This window comes from Ambystoma mexicanum, chromosome 3p, assembly GCF_040938575.1.
Source record: "Ambystoma mexicanum isolate Mex_15411 chromosome 3p, UKY_AmexF1_1, whole genome shotgun sequence".
NCBI classification, from domain to species: Eukaryota; Metazoa; Chordata; class Amphibia; order Caudata; family Ambystomatidae; genus Ambystoma; species Ambystoma mexicanum.
The window spans coordinates 1,083,578,613-1,083,599,572 of NC_090925.1; the positions used below are offsets into that span (position 1 = coordinate 1,083,578,613).

Consider the following 20,960-nt stretch of genomic DNA (forward strand, 5'->3'; position numbering starts at 1 on the left):
TTGTGGGACCCCACACGTTACCAGAAGCTCGTCTGCCATAACCTCCTCAAAGAGATTGGCCATGCAGTCAAAGAGAAATTATGTTATCCAATTTGCTGCGGATGATGAGAAAGAGGCTGTGCTCTGCATTCTGTCCACCAGTATAAAGTGGTCCACTAAATCAAACGCTGCGGACAGACCCAACAGCACAAGCAGTGCTGCGTTACCTTTCTCAAAGAGGTTTGTTTTTAAGTCTAACAGAGTGGACTCAGTGCTATGGGCACTTTTGAAACCAAAGTGTTTGTCGAAAGATTTCATGGGTGGAGAAGAAGTCCTGTATTTGTAAGGGAGCCACTCTAGATAGTATTTTCAGCAGGTAGGGAACATTAGTGATGGGCCGATAGTTGCCCGCCACATTGGGGTTCAGGGAGGGCTTTTTGAATAGGTGAGAGATCCATGCCTGCTTGATATGGTAAACAGTTTTCCCCACACAAGGCATTCACACATTTTGTAATCAGGGGGACTAGCTGAGGGGCACATTATTTAACTGTAAGTGCAGGACAGATGTCCCCATTGCAGTGATTGTGCTGGTATTGACATACTCCATCCAATGAAATGGTGGTCGGACCATGGACATGGGTTAATTTCTAGATCCCCAATACTGACATTAGAAGTGAGTACCCAATATAGGGTCCTACCTTTGTTGTGGGGAGGTATAGTTGATGTGCTGGCTAAAACTCAAATCGAGCAGAGTGGTCTTAACCACCAAGGCCATTGAAAGTTTTTGGCGAAACCAAGGTTAAAATCACCTACAATGATCGTCCTCTATAGGGGCTTGAGGATAGGTAATATCAAGTCACTCAAATGCATCATGAAGTCGGGCATGTTGTTTGGGGGTTCTGTAAGGGATACCTTTTAATAGATTTAGTGGTTTATTACAAACCTTTTATCAAACCATTACAAATCCATCATGAACAAACCAGAAAAGGCCAATCCCACATCTGGTATCGACCGGCATCAAAATCTCTATTAATCCTGAATGTCAATATGGACCCATTGAGTCAGGTTCCGTTCCCTTCCTTGTCAAAAGCCGCCTCCAAGAACTTCACCAGAGCGAATGTCGCCGGATAAAACTGGCCTCGGAGGAGAAATGACCAAAATGTTTGAGTTTTGAAGATGTCTTTCTTCAACAATCTTGCCCAGGTATTTGGTTCACATATCAGTTAACGACTGACAAAATAGGGTTATGTGTTTTCTTCCTCCCCTTCCTTAAGGCAAAACCTACAAGTCAGCAGGGAGACCTGACTGTAGATTTTCAAGATCAGTTTAGTTAGAAACAAGTTCATCCTGAAACGCATTAACTGATTTCTGAACCATCTGTCTGGAAATGTAATCAGATACTTTGGGAGCGAACCCCAACCTTATGATCCTCTTTCATTGCTGTTTGGAATATAAACAGGTTCTTTTCTGCGATCGAGTTAATCCAATCATCTTGCCCAAGTTATCACTTCACTCTAGCCGGATGGGTAATTAACTCTACTGGATCCACATTACGTTGGTTAAGGTGTCAATCAAAGCTGTTTCTCCACTCTGTTAATAAAGGCTCTCTATCTTTAGCGTTGACTCTAATATTTGCAGCGGTTTTGGGCAGACGGGGCATCAGACATTGACGGTACAGTGCTACAGTTTTCCATATTGATCTTGCTTGGAAAGAGCTCAAACCCAGTTCAAACCTGATGATTGAAAATGGTATAAGGTTGGGGCGCTTTAATAATTTTCTCCAGAACAGTCCTAGTGATGGCCATATTTCCCATGGAGTCAGAAAAACCTTCCGCCCTGTATGTTCGTACTTTGCCAGAAAGGAGGACATCAATGGCAAGACTGAGAACTTTCCGTATTTCCTCTGAATCAATCTGCCCTGGGCTATCAAAGTTTGAAATGTTGATTTTAGGGCCACTTGACAAGGCAGATCGGTTTTGCTGTTAATCAAGCCCCCCCCCAGGTAAGGTATCTGTTGGATGCATTTCATCGGTTCTTTATTGACGTACCATTTAAACTCAAGGGATACTTTACTCACCGTAATCGTATTTCTGATGCTTGTATCTGCTTCGATTCACATGCTTTGCATGGGCCGACATCTAGTGGAAGTTGCAGAGTATTGCACTTGAGGTTTACGAAGTTCGAAAAGGGACGTCTACAGGGAGAGACTGTAATACTATCCCTAATATGACGTACCCTGTAACCATGATCTCTCACATGTTGGTCCCTCAGATTATTTGTTTCTGAAAAGAGGGAGTGCAAATTGGAGGCATGGAGTGTAGGTAGAGGCCATGAGGTGTGAAAGATCTATGCTTTTTCTCCAGGCAAATTCTACTTCAAGAGGGGAGGAAAGGCAGGTGCAAGTGAATCTAAGCAGAAAAAAGCATCAGAAATAAGATTACGGTGAGTAAAGTATCCCTTCTGAGGTTTGTGGATCTGCTTAGAATCACATGCTTTGCTTACATTAGCTAGCAGTACCTGTAAAAGGAGGTGGGTTGTTAGAAGATAGCGCTGAAAGAGATGTTTCAGCACTGCTTGTCCCCCACCTGTGTATCACCCCGAGAATGTGTGTCCAGACAGTAACGTTGGATGAAGGTGTGTACTGAACTGCAAGCGGCAGCCTGGCAAATTGCATCTAAAGGCACATTTACTATGAAGGCTAGAGTTGCCCCAGTGCCTCAAGTTGTGTGCTTTGGGGTTAAAAGGCAATGTTCTCTTGGCAAGATTAACAGAGTTGGATGCAGTTGAACATCCATTTATAAATTGCTGCCTTAAAGATAGGGTCCCCTTCTCTTCCAGCAGCTACAGATACAAAGAAATATTTTTATGATCGATCTTGTCCTCTGAAGGTAGAACATGACTGCTCTGTGTACATCCAGTGTATGTAGACTTCTTTCTGCTGTGTTGGTTGGGTTCTGGAAAAACGCAGGAAGCTCTATAGTTTGATTAACATGGAATTTAGGTATGAATTTGGGCGAGAAGCGAGGATGTGTGTGTAGCACCACCTTGTCTTTGTGTATTACTGCGAAGGGGTTTTATACTGAGAGCTTGTAGTTCAACAACCCTTCTGATGGATGTAATGACTATTAGGAGGGCCGTCTTGTACGCAAGATGTTCAAGGCTGGCTTTGTGCACAGGCTCGAATACCACCCCCCCTCCCTCCCTCCCATGAGCCTTGTGACAATGACATTGAGGTCCCAGCTGGGAGTAGGATTAGAGATACAGTAGGGTACAGTTTTTGACACCTTCCTTCTAACATGAAATCTTACTGTGGGACATGGTGTAAGCGGAGTGGGCAGCTAGGTGTACTGTGAGTTAAAGACCAACCTTGAGTCAAGTAGGTAGTTGACTGTATTGGACAGTGAACAGTCTGTTGAACTAAAAGACAGTGTTCTGCACAATAACACAAAGTGTTTCCATTTGTTAAAATAGCAGTGTCTTGTATTAGGCTTGCGTGCCTCCTTGAGCATTTACATGCACCTCTGGTCTAGGTGACCAAATTCTATGACCTCAAGAGCCAAGCAGCTAAGTTCAACTTCTGAGGGCTGCAGCGTTGTCCCCTGATCATGGGTCAACATGTTGTCCGTGCACTGTAGTTTCATGGGAGGACACAGGGACATCATTTGCAAGTGTGAGAATCAGGTTTGGCGTGCCCACATTGGAGCCATTAGTATGAGTATTACTTGTTCCCGGTATGGCCTGTGAACTTTTTTGAGAAGAGGTGTCGGGGGACTTCTTATGCGCTAGCTGAGTCTTGAACGCTTGAAGTGCTTTGAGAATCGCTAGTAGTTCCAAAAAGTTGATGTGCTTCCTGGTTAGTGCCTGTGTCCACAGGCCCTGAGCACTGATGTAGGAAGTGAGTGCACCACCCAGTCATTGACGCGTCTTTTGTGAGAGTGCCTGGATCGCTGGTGTGTGGAAAGGCTTGCCCATTTAGCAGACTGTTTCTGTTCCATCACTGTAGCTATTGAACCAGAAGTTACGAAACCACCACTAGACCGTCCCACAAACCACTTGCTTGCGACCATTGTTTCGCTAGCAACTCTTGCATTGGATGCATGCGCAGCAGAGCCTGAGTCACTAGGTAGATGCAGGAAGCCATCATTCGCAGCAGGTGCATTGCCTTTCATACTGTCACCCAACTCCTCGCTACGTACTGAGGTGTTTGTAACAGCATGTTTTGGACCCTCTCTTCGGAGGGGTAGACTGGTCTGACATCTGTTTAGATTAGTGCCCCAGAAATTGCTTTACGTGGCTGGACACTAGGACTCTACTTATTGTTTATGGAGCAGCCCAACTGGAACAGCAGATTGATTGTGTGCTGCATGTTTTGAAGGCACCTCTGGGGCGAGTACCTGGTAATAAACCAGTCTATGTAAGGGTACACTGGAATTGACTCCCTTCGCAAGTGGGCGGCCACCTCTGCTAGGACCTTCGTGAATGCCGAGAGTTGAGACAATGCAGAATGGAAGCCCTTTGAATTGGTAGTGCTCGTTTCTCAATTTGAATCCAAGGTATTCTTTGTGCGCTGGTAACCTTGAAATATGAAAGTATGCATCTTTCATGTCCAATGTTGCCATGTAATCCCCCCTGCTACTTTCAATAGAGGAACGACGTCCAGCAACGTTGTCATCCTGCATTTATGGGGTTTGACATACGTGTTTGCAGGGCGCAGGTCCAGCACTGGGCCCATTGTTAGATCTTTCTTTGGAACAAGGAAGTACAATAAATAAATACCTTGATTTTGTTCCATGAAGGGCACAAACTCGATGGCTCCTTTTTGAAGTAGGATTTGGATCTCCTCCTTGAGGATGTTGAGGTGTTCGTAGGACATTTGTCCTACACGAGGTGGATGGTGGCAAGGGGTTTCGTATCTAGAACCCAGTGGTCTGATGTTATTACCTCCCATTGCTGGGCAAAGAGTGTTATGCAAACCCCCGACTGGAAATGCGTGCTAGGGAATGTGCTCCGGCCATCATTTGGAGGCAGGGGCTGCTGCGCACCTAGAGGATGCAGCTCTGCCTTGTCCTTTCCTGCAGAAAAACCCATGCTACTTGTACTAATAGGATGTTTGAGCATGTGGACTGTAAAAGTAGGCACCAGTCATACTTGCTCCTGCTTGGCTTTCCTGAGTCTTGAGCCCGAAAGTTTCAGCATATTTAATTGGATTGTTGGAAATTTGACCAAGGGTCTTGATGATTTTATACTACTTTTGATGTCTCCAGCTGGTGGTCAACAGCTTTGGCAAAGAGAAGACTATCCTCGATGGCCATGTTAATTAGGGCCGCCTGTGTCTCAGGCTTAAACCCCAAGTCTCTAAACCAGGAATGTCATTTTAGGAGTGTTCCCTCTGCAATGACCTTTCCTGCCTGAAAAGCCTGTATCTCGCTGAACCATCTAGCCCAACTGAGGGCTACTAACAGAGCAAAATTCTAGGAGAGGAATCTGAGATCAGAAGATGCCATGGGCTCAAATGATTTATGGGCCAGAACCGTTAAAATGACTTAAGTCCCAAACCGCGTGTTATCTCATAACTGGGGATGCAAACGTAGGAGGCCCTCCAGATGTCTCTGCATGATGGGATTTACAGCGGAGAAGAAAGGTAGGCGCTGATGGTCGCCAAGTAGGTAAGGCATGAATTGGACCATCAAAGATGATCTTGGTTCAAGTGTACTGCCACCGGAATGCTTAAATGCAGCAGCAGTCTCATCTTCAACCTGGCGCGAGGAATGCATACAACATATGCTGCCATGAGGCCTAGAAGCCACTGGTACCACCAAGCTGCCGGCACCTTTTTGTTCTAAAGGGTTTATGTCTGAGATGCACTGTGTCGGACGAAAAATCCTGCCCAGGCACCAGTCCCACACAAACCCCAGGAACGTCCGTCTCCGAGTAGGGGTTAGGGAAGACTTGTCGAAGTTGACTGAAAAACCCAAGAGCGTACTCACACCAGTGTGTGGGCAGCAGCAAGGACCTCCTGGCCCTTAGAAGCCAATCGTCCACATAGGGATATATGCGTGAATCCCACTGAATAAAAGAATTTGCCAAGGCATCCATAAGCTTGGCGAATACCCTTGGGGCTGTATTAAGACCAAAAGGCAGAGCCCGATATACATAGCGGTGTCTGCCAAGTGAGAAGCAGAGCAATTTCCGGTGTGGCTCCCAGATCGGAACATGTAAATAGGTGCCCTTGTGGGCCACCGCACAAAGCCAATCGTCCCCCTGAACAGAACCTAGTATTTGGGCTGGTGTGATCATCTTGAACCTCTCGTTGGGAAGATGGAGGTTGAAACTGGAGAGGTCCAGAATAGGCTGCAGGCCTGACTGGCTCTTTTTTGGGATCAAGAAGATTCTCAAGTAAAACCCCAGATGCCTCTGGCTGGGGGAGACAGGTTCTATGGCCTGCATTGTGTGCAATTTGTGTATCTCATACAACAGGAGAGTGGAGCTGAGTTGAATAAGTGAATTCGGGGGGGGGGGGGGTGGGGGGGGGTTGGGCAAAACCGTGAGCCCGATTTCATTGAATACTACTGATATGGCCCAGGGGTCCTGGGAAATGAGTTGCCAGCTGTTCAGGTGACGGGAGAGTCTGCAGCCGCCTGGAGTCGAGTGGACCTGCCGATGTAGGTCATTCCTTTTTTTCTTCTGAGGAGGATGAAAAACGGACTGAGTATAAGTTCTTGTATGTGCGCTTGGTAAAAAGTCAGGTTTCTTGCTTTTCTCTCTAGTAGTCACGAAACTGTCCAACCTATTTTTTGTGCAAATTCCTTAGAGAAGGCCGGCTGATGAAAAAGGCGCCAACCTGATTTTGCAAGGACTGTAACGACTTAGCCGCCTGGGTGGATTATGTACCTCTTCGTTGATGGAAGAGTCTAAGAGGTCGTGGGCGTCAAATGGGAGGTATACAATAGGATCTTGGAGCTCAAAAAACATTGTGTCATGAATCCATGACACCCTTCACATGTCTGTTCCTAATGTGATCCCCGACTGGCTGTGTAAATATGAAGCACCGACACCTCCAGGAGTTCCGGCCCACAACCTTAGCCTCTGCCAATACGAACTTTAAGGCCCGTTTCTACACAAGCAAAAAGAGAAACAAATTCTCCCAATTCTCTCCACAGCCTTTGTGGCAAAAAGGACTATAGTAGTGTATCCTCTTTGTTTAAGAGAGCTGTAGAAAAGGATGCAGTTCCCGCTACAGATCGTTTAGCAAAGAGGGAAGCTTAGGCTACCACTGATGAATGAGGTTGTGGGTGAGAAGTCAGGCAAAGCTTTTCAGATGCTAGGGGACGGTGTCTGGCATCCAGGATCATATTCTTAAGTTGGAGTGATGTTTTTCCCACAACTTTGTAGCTACTGCCAAAACATATTTTTGAATGTTAAGGTTGGATCTGCTGAAGCAAAGTACAGCCAGTACCCCACAAAGGACTACAGCCTCCTGTTGATGTCCCTCTGGTGAGGCATGCCTAGGAAGTCTGCCAAGCTGACCATCCTGTCATGAAACGCTTTGGCTGAGCATGGGACAGCTCATCAATGTCACTCACTGATTCTTAGACTGTCCTGAGTGTCTTGGGCGGCAGGTCATTTAGCAATGGGAGACCCCGAGTCTTGGGTGTCGCCTCACTGGGTTGGGAACAGGAGAGGGGTCCTTGGGCGCTGGAGTATCTGGAGCAGTGGTTGGTGGTAGCAGCGCCGTTGGTGGTATTTGTTGCTGTGGGGTTAGCACCAGAGACAGCCGGGGCACCAGTGGTACTGGAAGAAGTGCCCACTGTGGCACTAGAAACGGCTGGTGTGCCTAATGCTGGATGAGCTGCAGGCATCAGAGGTTTGGGTATAAGCTCTTATTAGCCCTTCAAAATAATTGCCCTAGCTCTCATCAGGCTCTAAACATTAGACACAGTAGGGGTTCATGTGAAGTTCACGGATGGGGGAGCTGGCAGTCATGTAAGTAAGCAACGCTGGAACCCAGTACGTCTGACAGTTCCATGAAGACAATGGAGCAGGATGGATATGTCTTGCTCCACTATGAGGAGTTCCAGTTTGTCTGTGAGATGAATGCATCACATGGGACCAATGGAGGCAAGGAAATCAGCGAAATCATGACCACCCCCTCCCCCCCTGCCAATGGAGGTGGATTTGGCCAGCTCGCCTGGGGAAGATGAAGAAGGTTAATATCCTTCCGTGTCACATTTCCTCCAAAATAGTAAAGGACGTTCTTTGGCCGCTGACTGGTCTGTGCTTGACTTTTTCTTGGGGTCGGCCATTTTAGTTCTCATGGTATTGCCGTGGCTTTTAACCATTTTTGTGCTCATCACGGTAGCCTTGGCTGTGTGCAACACAAAGGCTTTTTCCTGCTGGCATGGAACCCAAAATATTAGGTCGCTGGGGACCCGGTAAAAGAGCTTCAGGAGTCTCAGCCAGCTGTCCGGGAGGTACCCCTCAGTGACTAGGCCACCGTTTACTCGTGCCCCCTGAGATTAAAAGATACTACACATTCAGCATATACGTCGATAAAACACAAAGTTACAACTCATTCTTAATTTAATTTCATATCAAGTCAAAAAACATTACAATACATAAAATAAATCACAAGTTATAAAAATATAAGAACTTTACCTACAGTTAATCTAAAAAGGAGGAACAAAGCATTAAAACTTGATAAAAGTAGTGCTATAAATGCCCTTTCCTACGCGAGTACATTTAAAATCAACTTAACTGGCTCTAATTATTTCTAGATGAAGAGCCTTGCTTTTAGACACCTTTCCCGTATTCTCCAGCTAGTTCCTACGTTTAGTGATAAATTCCGGGCTATAGCAGGTGTGGATACTTTAAACAGATAATACCCAACTGGCCTATGTTGGGAGAAACCTCTACCTATGAACAGTGATAAAAGATTTTTTCCTCCGATCACAATAGGCTAGACAAAAAAAATAGGAAGTGAGCCAAGTCCTCTAGCCCAGCATCGCATTTAGGACATTTGGCTTCAAATTCACAGCCAATCTCAGACTAAGGAGCTCACCCAAGTCCAAACATTCAAATCGTACTCTAGTGATTGGTGCTCTTTGATATTTACAGTTCATCCAGATGAGAATTTTTTATTATTTGAAGATAGTCTCATCAGTTCTCTATATTACGGTTTCATTAGTTCCGTCTCTCTCGTATCGAGTACCCACACAGTGAAGCTTTTTATAAGGAGGCAACATCTGCTGTTTTCTAGTGTTTGTGCGGGTTCATTAAGTAGGTTGCTAACACCCACTTTCCCCAGAATACGGCTTAACTGAGGGGGCCACGGCATTCTAGGCCTGTGTACCTTGGCAAAGTCCTTTAGGCGCTGAGGCGTCACCGAAGAGGTCCTTCCACCGATGGGTTCAACTGATGTAATGTCCAGGAACCTAACATGCCACAAGCGGTACAAGAATCCCACTGATGGGTGGTCCCAAACACCTTAGACAGAGGCTAATGGTATCTGATTAAGGACATTTCCTGCCACAGGAGGTGCATGTCATGATGCCCGCTCCCGGGGAGCCGGATCAAGCCCGGCGTCCCCGAAAGCGGACATCCAGCCCCCAAGGAAGGACCCAGCAACCCCATATAGGGGCCCTTTGGACAGTGTCCTGGCACCATAGGCGCCAGGCTCATTATGGGAATGCTTGGGTGCACTTACCTGATGCAGACCATGCTGCAGGATCCCGGCCTCCTTGAGGCCTGAAAGGAACTACTTTACCTGTGGGACTAATTTACCATCCGGGCGTGGTCGGGGAAGGATACATACCTGATTGGAGGAAGGATACATACCTGGAACTTCTTCCAAGGCTATTTAAACCCCACCCGAACAGCCACACGTGCTTCGCGTTGTTCTGCATCTAGCAGCTGGACGCTCACCGTGTCTGCTCCTGCATCCTGACTTCTGCCACACCTGCCAGCATCCTGGATCACCTGCAAAGGAAGAGAAGAAGAAAACAGAAGAAGGAAAAGTCCTTACCTGCTAAAATCCGCATCCCGGAGACATCTCGCCGACAATCCTGAAAAGGAAGACTTTAATTTAAAAGCTCATCGCGTCGATCGCTGCAGCGCCGCATTCCACACACCTTTACAGGGCGCCTCCATGTTCAGCAGCGATCATCCGGATTCGCAGTCACGCCCCAGCGCCTAGGGAGAAAAACACCAGAACAAAAGGTGAGAGAGAAGGGAATAAGGAAAGCTAAATCTCAATGTTAAGACTTATCTGTTGATTCATTCCCTCTTCATTTCGGGTCCGCGCCGCATCCTGGCATTTCCGGACCCCGGCCCCTAAGGGGAAAAAGAGACATCAGCGTTAATGAGCGAATGAAAATACATTACCAAAAACGCTCATTAAAGACTTACCTGATTTCTACAAGGATTTCACCTCTCATCTCGGGTCGGTGCCTGTTCCCCGGCATTCCGTACCCCGGCCCCTATGGGGAAAAAGACACTAGCATTAGTACATTAATGCATGGACACAAGGGGAACATCTTATCAAAAAAACTTACCTGGAAGCCTAGCAAGTTTGGCTCTCACCAATCCGAAAATCCAGTGAAGTAACTGGATACCAACGCGCCCCTGCATCAGAAGCAGGATGGAGAGCTCGTCCTTCCAGATCCTAAGGTGAGACGCTACGAGAAATCACAGAAGGGTTTCAAGGAGGGTGAGAGGGGAAAGTGGGAGGCCGATTGCATTACCCCGCAGACAGTTAATCCCCTATTTTCGCCTACAGAAGGATACTTCTGCGAGCCAGACAAGCCAGATTTGGGGGCCCGGTCCAGTCCGTCTTCCGAACCCTGCGCATCACCTTAGAAGAGGTCACAGCAGCGCGAACCAGGCCAGCGCCTCCGTGGGAGTCAGGTGAGCGTAACAGGGAAGGAACCCGGTTATCACAGACATACGCAGAGGTATGAAGGTAAGAGCTTGTGTGCAGCAAATCAATAAAAATGTGTGAAGTCTGCGCTGTGGAAAGAAATTGTCGCCGTGCAGAGGAGTTCAGTCCCATCAAGAGGACTGCTGGTTGAGGTAGTTGGGCGGAGTCGGCATGGGTGGGCACGCCTGGCACACCCCGGTGTGCTCTAAAATAAAATTAAACGTGTTTTCTTTACGGTGCAATAGAGGCTCTGGTCCCGTCTATATGGGACTGACTCCCAACAGTGTGGAGGAAAGGGCACTATGAACTAGGCGTACAGTAGTCACTACCTGTTTCTTTCCTTGACGACCTTCGATTCAACTTGTCCCCCAAGATAAACTACAATCAAGGGTACTCCTAGCAAGGCCACATGCTGCTTTCAGACAGTTCAGAGGCTACACTTTAGCTGCTGATGGAGGAACTACCTACCGGACACCCCCGCCATCTACAGGCATGCCATCTCCTCCCTAATATTCAAGGCAGGTCTTTGCTTATGCAGCGCTGCCATCCGAGGTACAACAGTTTCCGAGGTAATGCCAGATGCCTGACAGGGATATTAGGGATGATAATAGAGAGAGCGACCTCTTCCAAGTATGTTCAAGAGCTAAAGCAAGATTTTTGACTCCTGTGACAGGCTCAAGAGAACGTTCCCTACCATGGATGCACATATGGCTTTAATGGATTTTTTATTGGAGGAATGGAATCAACCTCGGTGAGGGCAGAGGTAACTGTTAAGATGGATTTCTAAAATCTGGCCTGGTGGACAGATTTCAGGAGATCACCCTAGTGATAGTGAAGGGGAGCATGCAGAGTGGTCAAGCCTTAGTCTAAGGAGTGAGCGAGTGCGGTCAGGGGTCCGCATTGAGTACACAGAGTGAAATACACAATGTTTCTGCTTTGACATACAAGTACAAAAATACTATAATTATACAGGTCCAAGACATACTACAAAAAAGAATCAAACAGGTAATAATATTACAACACTCAGTTATAAAACATATATACTTTAGAAGCCCAATTCCCATGTTGAATGGGGCCTTGTGCTCAAAAGTCACAAAGTTTCTTTTAGGAGAGGGGTAATGGCAGGAAGAGTTATTGAGGTGGTGGAAAATGTTCCAGAAGACTAAGGATTTTAGAGGCAAGATATGTTTTCTTTCTCGTGCAACAGATTTTACAACAAACATTTGAAAAGCAAAGGAATGGAATAAATCAAAGTTATTCACTAATTGATGACCGAGGACATAGGGATGGTTGCAAGTGTTGCGATTACTCACCACCTTACTCAGATTTTCACTAAGTGGCATAGCAAGTCGACTGGGGAGAGGGGGAGTGGTGTTGGGGGGGGCGCACAAAGGGTCGCTGGAGTTCTTATTTCAAACTGTTGGATCCAGTAGAAGTCACCAAAGAGCTGCGCGTGCAGGGTAGATTCCGGTCGGGTCCATGAGCAGAGTACAACCCTTTCAGAAGAAGAAATGCAGCAGGCACCAAGGCAGGTCTCTTCAGGAAACAACCAAATAGAAGTAAGCCAGTTCCAGTGATAGTCACCTCACACGGGCTACAGCAGGCGTCTCACCAGTCGAGGTCTAATAACTGTTTTCCATGCAGGATCCCTTGATGTTGGGAAGTGGAAACCTGGCTGGAAGGTGACTTAGGATGTGCTGTGACTACTGAAGTTCAAGACAAAATTTCAGAACGGCGATGCATCTGTCGCAGTAGCCCAATTCAGAGCTGGTCGATCCAACGGGTGGTCCAGGGAGGATTCCGAAGGCTCAAAGCAGCAGGAATGTGATAAGACATAAAGACGGGTTGCTCCCACCACTCCAAGGATCGAAGCACCGTAATCAGGTAGTCCAGCAGGGCTTCACCGGGACAGTTGCAGGAAAGGTTTCCAGGCCTTTTCAGGAGTCGACCACTAGTCTTCAGTCGGCTGCATGGCTACACAGGATACTTGGCTCCAACACTGCTCTAATACAATGTCTGCAGGAGTCCTTTTCTTATCCCACATCCAGCTCATGGAATAAACCTACCCACCAATGTTAAGGATCTGCACCACCCACTCAGCAAGCAGTGGTCAAATCGGGGACCACTGTGGGTTTCACTCATGCATGCACACAAGACTTTCAAGCACCTCACTTGTGGAATGGGGCCAGACCGTCCCACCCACTTCCTGGGCCCAGGCAAACATGTCATACACTAGAATGTGAAAGATGCAGCATTCCTGGGCAAATGCATGACCAAATTAGGGATTTCCTGACCTGAGAAGGTAGGAAAAAGGCCATGGAAACAATATGGGCAAAGACCAAGCGAAAAACCTTGACATATGGCCATTTTAGTGCACTAGCCACATTTAGTAGCCATACGTGGTAAATGCGGATGTGCACACAAGAAATACTGCAAAAATAGTAAAAATGTAGGCAATAGAGGGGGTGGGGGGGAGGCAGAAACCCTGACAACCTGGAAACACTTAGTGGCCACATTATATGGGCCCACCCATGACTGGTCGAGTGATCAAGACCCTGATGAGGACACAGGAAAAGAAACCCCTTCGGAAGAAGAAGACTCAGACCGCGAAGTGGAGTAGGCTCGCACAGGGGGGTGGGGGGAGGGAGGGGTAGGCAGCAGACATTGAATGATATATGCCGAATTGTGAAATGTGAGAACATATACAGCAATGTTTGTTTTTTGTTGGTGATAGAACTAAAAATTATTATTTTTTTTTTAAATAGTAAAAATGTGACTACTGCCACCAGCTTGTCTTTAGGCACATATAAAAGTAAAAAAAAATCCTGAGTGTAAAAGTCTCGGGCGATACAAAAGTATCCCCATGCACTGCATTCTAAGATGCTGGGTGCACTGTTAGAAAAGTTACCAAAACAAGTCAAAACCAAAAGACAAAAGGGGAAACAGTATCCCAGTACTGATAGTCTGAAGGACTGATCAGTTTCCCCACGACAAAAGTGAAACTGAAGGATTCACTTCTCTGTAAAAAGTTAGGACAGGCTCAAAAACAAAACGTTTGGGAGTCCATTGAAGATGGAGGGAAAGTTGCCTAAAATAACTCTTTCCAAACAAATACTACTGTGGAATCTGGCAAGCACGAGGCTCAGGGAGGCTATGCCTTCTCTCAATGTCTTGAAAGACGCTATGTATGCTTTGATCTTCTACATGGAAAGCCGATTAGAATCTCTTTAAGACTGTGTACCGCCTGGGAACATATGGGTTGTGTATGTCCAAAAAGAGATTCTGAAGGTATTAGTCAAGAGGTTATCCCTGTTTATAACCGTAATCTCCAGACTCACAAATGCAATTGCTGAAGCAGACAGGCTACCTAAAAAGGACCTAGAGCGAACCACTAAGAGCTGTGGTACAGTGAGAGCCAAATTGACTTAGAGGCACACCTTGGGTTCTAGTGGCACTAACCAGCAAGTAAAAAGACCAGAGGATATTCTTCCCAGATCTGAGCTAGGTGTCAATATGTAGGAGGCAGTAGTTTTTTGCAGGGAGTAAGGATCAGGTCCACATAGGTTTTCAGGACAAGATCCTTCATCCTGCGAGATCCGCATTAGACAAGGCTACAATTTATGTCTTCACAACATTTTAGGAAGCAAAAGGTTTTTTGAGAACGTAAGAGGGCCATTTCACTTCGTGCCCTTTTGCTGCCAGTTACTGAGATTTGTTTTGGGAGCTACGCCCATTAGTGGGGACATCTAGCATGTTCTGCTTGATGAATCCACCCGGTGACCTGGGAGAATGGATTACTCAAGTGATTATCACCCAATTACTGAAGTGTTACCCACTCTGCCTCACTCAGCCCAACATCCTTACCTTTGAAGTAGGTGGGATGTGGACAATTATAAAGGTTTTGTTGGTACTATGTTTTATTTGCAAGAAGTGCTACATCACCTGGTTAAATATTTTGATGGTTTCTAAAGACGTGCTATCTGTCTTGTGGTTTACATCGGTCCTGTCGGCTCTCATTTTGTTTTCCTTTGTAATCTAAAATATTTAAAACAAAAATCTAAAAACAACAAAAGGCTTGCAATTGGGTATTTTACACCACTCAAATAAGCCTCACTCTCTGATGCCCTTTTGGCTGATTTAAGAAAGGCTCTTCTCTTTACTTCAATGTAGCACAAAATGTTTTTCAACTTCTCAACGAAGCCTCTGAGCAGTGCAAACATCCACCCAAAATTCTCAAAAGGATCCCTCTAACATTCTTATTTGCATACCCATATCCCATCTCGGGAGGATAGCTCAGGGGCAACGCGCTCGTCTTGGAAGCAAGACGATGGCAGAGCAACTCAGGTTCGATCCCCGGGTCCGAGCTTAGAAACCTCTGGGTATTAAGCACGTTATAAATAACCCATTACTATTACAATTACATCTTGAACCTTGTACACTTTTCTAACCCATTCTTGTTGTCCAAATACAGCAGAAGGAAACGAATACACAACACAAGTGTTGTAATTTTTTTTACCTTAGAGTTGAACAAGATGTTAAATTACAAAGCATACAGCTCAATAAACTGTAAACATCATAATGAACCAAATACCTTTTAGAAAACACAACATATGGGGCAGAAATTAACGTAAACAAACCAGTAACTGTGAGCTGGAAAATTAGTAAAACATCTTAAGTTGTGCATTGTATACATTTGTATAGCCTTTTAATCAACCCATCAGTTTACACCGCTGCTAAAATTATTTTCAGTACTGACATGGCTCTGTATAAGACCTCATGGTAGGATGCTATTTTCTTTAATCTGAAAAGGATCAGTTCTATCTTTTGGTGATTATTTCAGCTAATTAGATGAAAAGCAATTTCATTTCCCGCTGTTGTATAGCAGGTGCAGTGGTACAACTTACGAGCAGATGCAATATTCAAATATTAGCAGCATGAACACATACAATTTTAAAAGAATGCCACAATAAAATCTAAAGATTGAAGTTTTAGTAATTTCAAGGCTGTAGTCTTCAATAATAATAAAAACATTGTCTCCTAATGCTGTTCTAATTTGAAGGCAAACCATTTTAAGTACACACAAAAAAACTAAGCAAAAGAGAACGTATGAAATTATTTCTTTGACAAATTTGAGTGTGCATTCTTTTACTACCTGGCTCCGCAAGTCCAATAATCCTTTGTGTAATTTAAAGATTTTAAAACCTACTGTCAACTCTTTTGTTAAGACAAGGTGACTGCAACATTTTACGACATAGAGAAATCATAATGGGTGTTGTGTTGGAGATGGGTGATCCTGAGTATGTATTAGGCAGAAATATGCATTCAAATTAATTTCATTAGTCTTCAACGTGTCTGGGTTGGTTATTAACGCAAGATCTTCCCAAGGGATTGGTTTCTATTTCATGGTATTTGCTTTCTTCAAAGCATACACTTACACAAACATTTCCTAGCAGCTTCCATAAACAGGAAAGTTGAATATCCCTACATGTCAGGAAAATAGTGAACCATTTTGATATTAAGGCCACAGAGGAACCCACGCATGGAAGTGAACCCATTACTCAGGGTTGGGGATGAGCTTTGAGCAGACAAAATTACTCTTATTAACTAAAGTGAAATACTATGATTAATGCTCAATACTTGTTAAGCATTAAACCATGAATTTTCAGTAGCCAATAAGCTGCTCTTTTAAGAGCATGGCCACTTCACAGACACTTTGCTGCTTAGAGATTTTACATAAGCATGCAACCTTCTAATCTAAAAAAGGGGCTGTGTAGATTATTGGATCAATGTAGGAAGAATTCCCAAAGCAGCAGAATGAATGAGGCATTCCAAACTCTGAAGTGTACTTGAAATGTTTACAAAGAACCATTTCCCCAACATGAAATGACATGTCAAACATCAACATGGAAACAGCAGTTCTGCATAGGCTTGAATATTTGCACACGTTTCATTGCAAGAACCAACCACAGAACAGAAGCTCTTCCTTAAATAAGAATTTTACACAAAACAACATTAGGTGTGAAAAACGCACTTATGCAAGCCTCCCCATTATCTTCTGGGTACAATTAAGGCCATTTCCCACACAACCCCAAAAACACCCATATGAAAGCATGCACCAATACCAGAGTAAACAAATGTGTACCAAGATTGTGCTTCTAGAATTTCTGCCACTTCCTATTGCAGGCATGCAAGCGTAATAAAGATTTGAAATGCAAAAGAAAAACAAAATGTGTACTGACCGTCTGTATTTTTACTAATTGGTGGCAACATGGGCCCTCTACTTCTGGGAAACTGTTGCATTCCCTGGGTTAAAGGATAATTGCAAGAGACTGGATATAATGGAAAAAACATTAGCTTTTACATGGCTTGCAGAAAAAGTGATAAAGCAACAGAAGTTTAGGCAGACTCGAAATGGTCATTCGAGTATGCATTTAGAAAACGTATGCTTTTTTTTATCCTTCATATCCAGTGCATTATCCGTTTGTAAAGAGTTAAAAAATAAAGAATATGAAATATGACATTAGGAAAACTGCATTTTTAGATTAAAAAATTGAAAATCAAGTCTGAATTCTCAATAAAAACATTGCATTAAATCCATATACAGTATATTAAAATGATATATCAATTATAATGGAGTAAAGCAATGACTAGTTATAATGAAACATTGTGGCAATAGCTGAACAAAGGAAGACCATTAATTTCATGGCAAGTTGTGTATTGTATAGCCAAATCAACAACGTGGTAATTACCCAACACAACATGCACATTAAAAACAACATCAAATACAGAGAATTAAATACATTTATAGTTACCTTTCCCCCATACTGCATGGGCGTCCCTCGCTAGGGACGGCAGACAGAACCTTTTTCACATGAAAAAACCTTCTTCCCCTTTAAATTTAAGGCACGCGAGGGCACGGCCCTCTGAGCATGCACTCCCCTGACTACGTCCACCGGCGCCACTCCTAAGTCCCTAATGACGAGTCGACAATATTAACACTGCCTAATGACACCAGTACTATTAGTGGGGAGGATGGTGGGACGTATGGAGGAAAGGGGACTATGGACTAGGAGTATGTTAGTCACGTGAGTAAATGATAAGTTACTCACCGTAGTGACGAACATACACTTAGTCCCCTTTCCTCCATATTGCACGGAATCTTTTTCACCAGAAAAAACCTGCTTCCCCTTCAAATTTAGAGGCGCGCAGGGGTGCGACCCTGGAAGCATGCGCTGCCCTGACTCCGCCCTCTGGTGCCACACCTCATTCCCCATTGATGCGTCGACAATAGATTTAACATTCCCTAATGACACCAGTATTATTTTGGGGTGGGGGGGGAAGGATGGTGGGACGTATGGAGGAAAGGGGACTAAGGACTAAGAGTACGTTAGTCACTACGGTGAGTAACTTATAATTACTCTTACATACCGTCCCCTTTCCTCCATACTGCATGGGCGATTACAACTGAATGTAGCCCCAGGGTGGAGAGGAGACCATCCTTAAGCAAATAGGTTCCTGAGAACCGCCTGTCCGAAAGCTGCATCAGATCTAGAGCCGGCATCCAAACAGTAATACTTGCAGAAAGCCGAGCGAGTGGCCCAAGTGGCCGCCCTGCTTATGACTTGCCAAGGGACATGGCGCTGGAATGCGATGGCTCTTGCCTTGGCCCTGACTGGTCGTGCATGTTCCCCGGAAGCAGCTTGTACCGGCCCTCGTATGCTTCTTTGATGGCCAAGACCATCCAACGGGATATGGAGGCCTGATAGCCTGGTCTTGCACCTCCGAAAGTGACAATCAGGGCGTCTGATTTGCAAAGCTCTTGCTCCTGTCAAGGTAGAATTTCAGGGCACAGTTGACATCCAGGCAGTGCAGAACGCTCTCTGCCTCCTCCTTACGATCAGCAAAAAGCGTAGGAAGGACTATTTTCTCGTTCAAATGGAAAGCAGACGGCACCTTAGGCAGAAATGCTGGGTGTGTCCGCAGGACTACTTTGTCCCTGTGAAAGGTAGTGTACGGTTCTGAGTCGACCAGTGCCTGGATTTCGCCGACTCTGCGAGCCGAGTTGAGGTCAACTAATAAGGTCGTCTTAATGGTGACCAGTCTGATGTCCGTGGATGCCATTGGCTCAAACGGTTTGTGCGTCAGGGCGCACAAGACTAAGTTCAGATCCCACACGGGGAGAGGCCTCTTGATGGGCGGGCAGAGTCTTGCGAGCCCTGTCACATATTTCTTGACAATCCGATTGGAGGAGGAGAAGACCCCCTCAGAGTTTCTGTAAGCCCTGATGGCTGCGAGGTAAGTGCGACAGGTGTCCACCTGCACGCCAGAGTGGGCGAGGTGCGCCGAGAAAGAGCACGCCGTCCAAAGTACATGCCAGGGGGTCAATTTCTGTGGAGTCTGCCCAGTGGCAGAACATGGTCCATTTACTTTTATACTGGGCCCTGGTACCCTTGCTCCTTGCGCCCTGTTTGATTTCCAGATTAGCCAGGGAGAGGCTGTGGTGCCTTAGCGTTACCTGCTCAGGAACCACGCTGAGTGCTAGCTTCTGTGGCGCAGCGCGGGTGGACGACCCTGCCCCCCCTGCTGCGCCAGAAGATGTGCTGGGCCGTCGGAAGGTGAATAGGTGGCATCTCTGAGAGGCTGAACATCTCAGAGAACCATGGCCTGGCCAGCCACCAAGGAGCTATTAGAATGATGACGAACTGGTGAGACTCCTTGATCTTGCAAATCCCTCTGTGAATCAGCGGAGTGGGCGGGAAGGTGTAAGCGGTCATGCCGTTTCACTGAATCTGAAATGCATCGGCCAGGGAGCCTGGGCCCTGTCCCTGCCAGGAGGCGAACTGAGGGCACTTCTTGTTGTGCCAGGTGGCAAAGAGATCCACCTGGGGGAGACCCCATCTGCTGAAGATCTCCTGAATAACTAGGTCGTTTAGCTGCCGCTCGAAATGGTCTTCTCACAACCTGCTGTACCTGTCCGCCTCCAGGTTGGATTCCCCCGTAAGGTGGACTGCTGTGAAGTAGATGTTGTTTTCCAGGGCCCACTCCCCCATGCTGATTGCTAGTCTGCACAGTGGAGGGGATCTGGTGCCTCCCTGCTTGTTGACCTAGTACATGCTGGTCGAGTTGTCTGTCTGAATGAGGACAACCTTGCCCTTGAGGAGTGGGAGGAATGCTCCGAGCGCTAGCCAGATGGCGTTCAGCTCCAACAAATTGATGTGGTATTCCTGCCCCTGTCTAGTCCAGGTGCCGTGGACCGAGAGATCATCCAGGGTGGCTCCCCAGCCCTCGAGCAAGGAGTCCGAGGTGATGGTGACCTGCACGGTTGGAGGCCGGAAATGCATGCCCGTCAGTAGGTTGCAGTCCCTGGACCACCATGTGCGGTCCGGGCGGAGAGACGGAGGAACACTGATCATCTCGGATTAAGAGCCCCGCTTCGGGTTCCATGAAGCCGCGAAGTGCAGCTGAATCCTTCTCATCCTCAGCTAATAGGACCGCCACCAAGAGACTCAGGAAATGCTGGTACCACCAGGCTGAGGTCACTTCTCTGCAGAGGAAGTGAGTTGTGGCCCTCCAGATGGCCCCAAGATCTTGTCCTCCGATGGAAAAACCTTGTCGAAGCAAGTGTTCCAGATGAGGCCCAAGAATGTCAGAGTCTGTGTGAGGTGCAGCTGCAACTTTCTGAGATTGAGCACAAAGCCCAGGTCGTGCAGTGTGTTCATAAGGGCATGGAAAGAGTGGTGAAACACTTCCGGAGATGTAGCCCTGACGAGCCAGTCATCTAGGTATGGGTAGATGTGGAAGCCCTACGATCTGAGGAGGGCAGCCACGGTATTCATGTGTCTGGTAAAGACCCTGGGGGCCGAGTTGAGGCCAAAAGGAAAGAACTTGTATTGGAAATGGTAGCCCATGATCCTGAACTGATGGAAAGAACGACGGGGCTGCAAAATCGGGACGTGTAGGTACGCATCCTTCAGATCCAGGGAGCACATCCACTCTCCCCTGCACAATGTGTCCGCTATAAAAGCTGGCGTTACCATCTTGAATTTTTGTAGGGGTAAGGAGAGGT

The 20,960-nt window shown here is 46.2% G+C and overlaps 1 protein-coding gene across 4 annotated transcripts in view; it reads right to left on the bottom strand.

Moving 5' to 3' along the window:
• Window positions 1-20,960, bottom strand: part of RBM27 (RNA binding motif protein 27) — a 1,859,884-nt gene that overhangs the window by 856,046 nt on the left and 982,878 nt on the right. For 3 of the 4 annotated variants that reach the window (XM_069652445.1, XM_069652444.1, XM_069652442.1), the window contains one exon: window positions 17,134-17,223. The exons of the other annotated variant lie outside the window; for it this stretch is intronic. In XM_069652445.1, coding sequence (XP_069508546.1) covers window positions 17,134-17,223 — 90 coding nt within the window. The remainder of the gene's footprint in view (window positions 1-17,133; window positions 17,224-20,960) is intronic. 4 annotated transcript variants of the gene reach the window in all.